Consider the following 6526-nt stretch of genomic DNA (forward strand, 5'->3'; position numbering starts at 1 on the left):
TGGACGCTGGCCGACATGCCGGGGATAGACCCCTAGTTCATGTCACACCATCTGGCCGTGAGGGCAGAGGCCAAACCGGTGGCTCAAAGAAGAAGGAAAATGTCCCAAGAAAGGGCGGAAGAGGTGGCCAGGCAAACGGCCAGTCTGCTAGAAGTGGGCTTCATTCGGGAACTCGACTACTCGACTTGGCTGTCAAATGTAGTCTTAGTTAAAAAGTCCAGCGGGAAATGGAGAATGTGCGTGGATTATTCTGATCTTAACAAAGCATGCCCCAAAGATTCCTCCCCCCTCCCCAACATTGATGCTCTTGTTGACGCGGTGGTGGGGTACCGGTATCTGAGTTTCATGGACGCCTATTCTGGGTACAATCAGATACCGATGCACCGGCCAGACGAAGAGAAAACGGCGTTTATAATGCGAGGAGGAACGTACTGCTACAAGGTGATGCCATTTGGACTGAAGAACGCAGGGGCTACGTACCAAAGGTTGATGAACAAGATATTCAAAGATCTTATCGGCAAGACAGTGGAAGTGTACGTAGACGATATCCTGGTCAAGACCACCAAAGCTGAGGACCTCATCGGTGACCTGGAGAACGTGTTCGCCTCCCTTCGGTGACACGGCATGAGGCTTAATCCGCTCAAATGCACTTTCACCATGGAAGCTGGAAAATTCTTGGGGTTTATGATAACCCAAAGAGGAGTGGAGGCCAACTCGGAAAAGTGCAAAGAAATCAAACAAATGAAGAGCCCGGGATGTGTGAAAGATATCCAAAGGTTGGCGGGAAGACTTACCGCGCTATCTCGCTTCCTCGGTGCCTCGGCGGCTAAAGCTCTGCCATTCTTCAACTTGATGAAAAAGGGGATAGTGGTCGAGTGGACCCCGGCGTGTGAAGAAGTTAGCATACGCACTCCTGACCTCGTCCCGCAGGCTGCGGCAATACTTCCAAGGACACCAGGTAATTGTCAAGACGGATCAGGCAATCCGCCAGGTACTCCAGAAACCCGATCTGGCGGGCAGGTTGATGACTTGGGCTGTTGAACTGTCCCAGTACGACTTGCAATATGATCCCAGGCACGCGATCAAGGTTCAAGCCATGGTTGACTTCCTAGTAGAAGTCACAAGAGACCCTACCGGAACACCGAGCACACGGTAGAAGCTCCATGTGGACGGAGCATCCAACCAAACATTCGGAGGAGCAGGAATCATCCTGAAAAATCCAACCAGAGTTGTATATGAGTAGTCAGTCAAGTTTGAATTTCCGGTATCAAACAATCAAGTGGAGTACGAGGCCCTGCTGGGCGGCCTAGTTCTAGCAAGAGAGGTTGGAGCCACCAGATTAAAAATATGTAGCGACTCACAGGTCGTGACCTCACAGATCAATGGGACATACCAAGCCAGAGATTCGCTATTGCATAAATATCTGGAAAAAGTCAAACAGTTGAGCAAGCAATTTGAGGAAGTCACGGTGCAGCACGTCCTGAGAGAGAGGAACACACGGGCAGACTTCCTGTCAAAACTAGCGAGCACAAAGCCAGGGACGGGAAACCGATCTCTCATTTAGGGTTCGGTAAAAGAACCAACAGTGACCATACATTTAACCCAGGCAGATCCTTCCTGGATGGACCCAATCACCAATTTCTTGGAAAGCAGCAAACTCCCCAGTGACGAGAAGTTGGCAAACACGATAAAGCGAGAGGCGGCCAAGTATGCGATCATACAAGGTCAGTTGTTTAAGAAAGGGCTTAGCCAACCCCTGTTAAAGTGCCTGCGTCCCGACCAAATGGACTACGTGCTTAGAGAAGTCCACGAAGGATGTTGTGGTCACCACATCGAGGGAAAGGCCTTAGCCAGAAAGCTCGTTAGAGCCGATTATTACTGGCCCTCTATGATGTCGGATTCTAAGGAATTCGTGAAAAGGTGCAGAAGATGCTAGGAGAATGCCAATTTTCACAAAGCGCCAGCGGCCGAACTGAGCCTACTAACGGCGTCCCGACCTTTCTCGCAATGGGAAATCGATCTGTTAGGACCCTTCCCGGTCAGGCCAAGGCAGGTCAAGAACCTAATAGTGACTATTGATTATTATACCAAGTGGATAGAGGCCGAGTCATTGGCTAGCATATCCTCGGCAAATTGTCGGAAGTTTATGTGGAGGCAAGTAATAGCCAGGTCTGGAGTCCCAGAAGTCGTCATCTCAGATAATGGGACGCAGTTCGCCGATAAGAAATTCGGAGAGTTTCTTGCCGGCTTGGGCATAAGGCAGAAATTCTCGTCATTTGAACATCCCCAAACCAATGGCTAAGTCGAAGCTGCGAATAAGGTCATCTTGCAGGGCCTCAAAAAGCGACTTGACCAGAAAAAGGGAGCATGGACAGACGAGTTGGCCTCGGTCATCTGTTCCTATCGCACAACTCAGCAATCGTCTACCGAGGAGACCCCCTTTCGACTCACATATGGGGTAGATGCCATAATACCCGTGGAGATCGGTGAATCGAGCCCACGGCTACTCTTGGGAGGAGTCGAAGAAGCCGTAGAAAAGGACTTGATAGACGAGGCTAGGGAGATAGCCCACTTATCGGAGACGGCGTTGAAGCAGAGGATAGCCCTTCGTTACAACGCCAAAGTACTCAGGAGAGAGTTTGAGCAGAGCGACCTGGTCTTGCAACGTAACGATGTTGGACTACCGACACCTGGGGAAGGAAAGCTGGCGGCGAATTGGGAAGGCCCATACAGGGTGAAGGAGGTGCTCGGCAACGGCGCCTACAAACTGGAACGGCTTGATGGCAAAGAAGTGCCGAGGACTTGGAACGTGAGCAAGCGTTCTACTGGTTCAATCGATTGAGTAAGACCTGTACTGCTATATGTGGGATTGTTTGCCCTTTGTTATTTATTTGCCATTACCTTACGCTCGTATTACTTGACATTGCTATTTTATGCCCAATTAATTTTATTTGAAACTCGTCATCCCTACTTTTCGCGTTCAAAAAATTACCCGACCAAATTACTTTACCAGAGTAATCAGCGACGAAACAAGACGGTACCCCGGGAACCACTAAGATAACGAAGGACGCAATAAACGGCTATCAAACTGTTAAAAGCCATAATTCGGCTCCGATAATTGCCAACGAAAAAGGTAAACAAGTACAAGCAAAACAACTAACTACTAGTAAAACGGTAAGAAATAGCGACCAAAGCATGTACTCACAAAACGGTAAACGAGCAATTTGTTACATGTACGCCAAAACGGCAGCCAATTTTACCAAAATAAAGTATTCAGAAATACACATATTACAAAAAGCAAAGTACAAAGGCAAGACCACGTCACTTCTTCGGCATGTCAACAATTTTACCATCCTTAATAGTCTTGAAGATGCCAACAGCCGAGGTATCGAAGTCGGGAGCTATCAGCTTCACTTGAGCCTTGAGGGCCTCCTCAGTCATCAAGATAGCACTCTTCCCTTGCTTCACGGTCTCTTTATACTTCCTTTTCAATTCAGCTGCCTCGTTTTTGGCCGCAGTTGCCGATGCAAGGGCCTCATCGTGCTCTTTTTCAACTTCTTTCACCCGGCCCTGAGCGGCGTTGAGCTGACCCTCCAGAGTCATCTCCCGCTCGGTAAGCCATGCCACGGCAGCATCGGAAGTCTTAACTTTCTCCTCTGCGCTAGCTAGCTACTCCCGAAGTGACTGGACCTCAGCGTTGTATTTGTTATTAGCTTGAACAGAGGACTCGAGCTTGTTCTCCAATGAATGCGTCCCCGCCAGTACGAAATCCACCTTCCTCGCTATGGCGACTCCCCGGAGCAGGGTACGGTACATCCACCTAGCCTGCAAAGGGAGATCCCCACCATGGAAGAAGTCCTCCATGCCCGGGAGCAGTTGAGAATCAATAAAGTTTCCAGCATCAAAGTTCTTCTCCATCACGGTAAGAACTCCCTCGGGGCTAGAAGACGGCTTCCTCTTTCTGGGGTTGTCAACTATCATCACATCTGGGTTCTCCATCTCGATCTCTGGCTGAGGATTCGGGCCACTGCTAGTCCCGATCACCTCACCCTGGGTGGGTTGGGATTGAGCTCCGGCCTCGAGGGCGTTATGGGGAGGCACCTGCTGGTTATCGGTAGCCGGTTCATCATCGCTGTCATCACCCACAAGAAATGTATTGAACAAAGCATCAAGACCAACCTGGTCGGCAGCCATTGACACTACAAGAGCAAATAAAACTCGTTAGCCGGTAAAACGGATAATAAAACGACAAAAAGAACAGACAAACCAAGGGTAAACAACCACCCACCAATATAGCCTCTAGCCATGTCCTGATCCCCCATAAGAAGATGGTGGTTTACATGGTTCCTACCAAAGACGGCCAACAGGACGTCGGCAACCTTCTTGTTCTCGGCAGATAACCCTTTATATGTCACCTTGGTAAAGGCATTCGCACCCATCCCGAAGCTCTAGTAGGTCAGGATGCGGCGTTCTCCTTCCAACGTTAACCAAAAGGGATGCCGACCTTTGGCTGGACGAACCTTGAAGTATTTGTCCTTGAAACCATGATAGAAATCTTCGAAAAGGGCAAAAATCCTCTGACCTTGAGCCGAGCGGAAGGACATAAAGCCTTTCTTGGCTTTCCCCTCATTGGAAGGGTTTGTAAGGGTAAAAAGAAATAAAAATGCCTCGACAGAGTCCGGCAGCTCCAAGTATTCATAGACCATCTCGAAACAACAGATCGAAGCCCAGCTGTTCGGATGCAGTTGAGACGGCGCTACGTCACACCGGTTGAGCAGTGCCATTTGAAAAGGGGAAAAGGGAATACGAACTCCCAGTTGAGTGAACATTACCTTAAAAAACCAGATCCAATCGGTGACCCGGGGGGCATGCATGTTTAGTTGGTGTATCCGCTCGCGAGGGGCAGGCACGAAGACCTCATAATTAGCCTCCTCATCACCCCCGCCACACAAATATTCGGCTTGTCGAAACTCGGTGAGCTCCGCTATATCCATCTGGTTAGGGGAATCCTTCACGTCCGAAGTTACCCAGGCGTACCGGTCATAAGGTGCTCTCGGAACGGGAGCCCGCGCGACAGGACGTTGGGCCATAGGACGCTGGGCCATACCTACAGTAGGGGCATCACTCAGTTAGTCTAAGAAGCCGGGACATCAGCACTAATACCAGAAAATTACAGTATGTCTACTAGAGACTTGCGGTCAAGCTAAGCTTAAATCTAGTAAAAAACGAAGCCTAAAAAACCAACATTTTGGATTGGTAACCCCTCTAATACATCTACCTAATGCTAACGTCATTTAACATGCAATCCAACCCAGAAGAGAAACACGCATACAGAAACGGCATGAAAAGCAAAATGAAGCTGTACAAGTTGAAGCATGAGAAATAGAGCGTACCAAGATAGTAGTACGGATCTGAAGAAGCCGAAAGGATGAGGGAGGCCTGAGCAAAGCAACAAGTTGCAGCAAGGAATTTGGAATGAAGAAGGAGAATACGAGAGAAGTGTGATGATAGTGGAAGTTGAAAACTGAAAAGGAAACTGACACATGAAGAAGCGCGAAAGACAGGGGTAGAATAGTCATTTCACGCAGGGTTTTGAATAACGCATTATGAGCATTAAATGCTCAGCGCAAAAAACAAGGCGAGAAGCGGCGCACCCCTCACGGGCCCAAGAGACGCGTCCCGACCACGAGCGGTCGGTTAAGCGACAACGCATACGAAGAAGAGCTAAACGCGCCCACCACGGTGCTCACGGCCATGGCTGGCGCGTTGGGAGCACTGTTACGGCCCAGCCCAGCTGGCCTCGGCATACGAGTTCATCGGACCCGGACAGCTGGTCTGCGGGGCGCCACACGCCCGGACCCTGGCCAGGGTATCTTTCCTCCTTTTTGCCAGCTCACCTGGTGACAGCTGGAGAGGAAAAACTTCGAGAAATGTGTGTCTGTTCTTGAGGGGCCCACCTCTGAAAGGGTATATATGGGGAGGGTCCTACCCCTCCCCCCGAGGTACGTCACTACATCTTTACTCACTGCTACCTGCATACTTCCTGACTTGGGCGTCGGATGTTATTGCAGGTGGCTTCCCCCATATTTCACGAAGAGCTCAGGAGGTCGTTCGCTCGCGCATCACTCACATCAGACCCAGATCCAGGCCTATCCCCATCAACATCCAGGGATCAGCCCCGACCCGTCCGGAACCCCAAGTTACCGAACATATATTGTGTGATTTTTTTTCTTTCATCTTATATATATATAGGTCATATCCATTGAGGCTATAAAAAAATAAAAACAATTATCTATATAATCAAATACTTATCGTTACAATAAACATTGACATATTTAAATTTAGTACTGTTATATATTCAAACATTTTAAATAATCAAGTCTAATTAAATTATTTTAAATTAAAAAAAAATTATACACATAAAATGATAAATTATATATATTTTTTTTACTTATTTTCTCTTTCTCTTTCGATTTCTATTACTACTATTTTTTTTTTCTTTAGTATTTTTTATTTTTTTCTTAAT

At 48.2% G+C, this 6526-nt stretch overlaps 1 protein-coding gene across 1 annotated transcript; it reads left to right on the plus strand.

Moving 5' to 3' along the window:
• Positions 1622-2842, plus strand: LOC107641040. The gene is made up of 2 exons (XM_016344549.1): positions 1622-1912; positions 2333-2842. The coding sequence occupies exons 1-2, from the start codon at positions 1622-1624 to the stop codon at positions 2840-2842; spliced, it is 801 nt and encodes a 266-aa protein (XP_016200035.1).

The sequence above is a fragment of the Arachis ipaensis genome, chromosome B05 (assembly GCF_000816755.2).
Source record: "Arachis ipaensis cultivar K30076 chromosome B05, Araip1.1, whole genome shotgun sequence".
Taxonomy (NCBI): Eukaryota; Viridiplantae; Streptophyta; class Magnoliopsida; order Fabales; family Fabaceae; genus Arachis; species Arachis ipaensis.

Coding starts and splice junctions, on each gene's coding strand:
- LOC107641040 (XM_016344549.1), top strand. CDS start 1,622: ATGGACCCAATCACCAATTTCTTGGAAAGCAGCAAACTCCCCAGTGAC. Junction 1,913..2,332: donor TGTCGGATTCTAAGGAATTC/GTGAAAAGGTGC, acceptor GTCATCTTGCAG/GGCCTCAAAAAGCGACTTGA.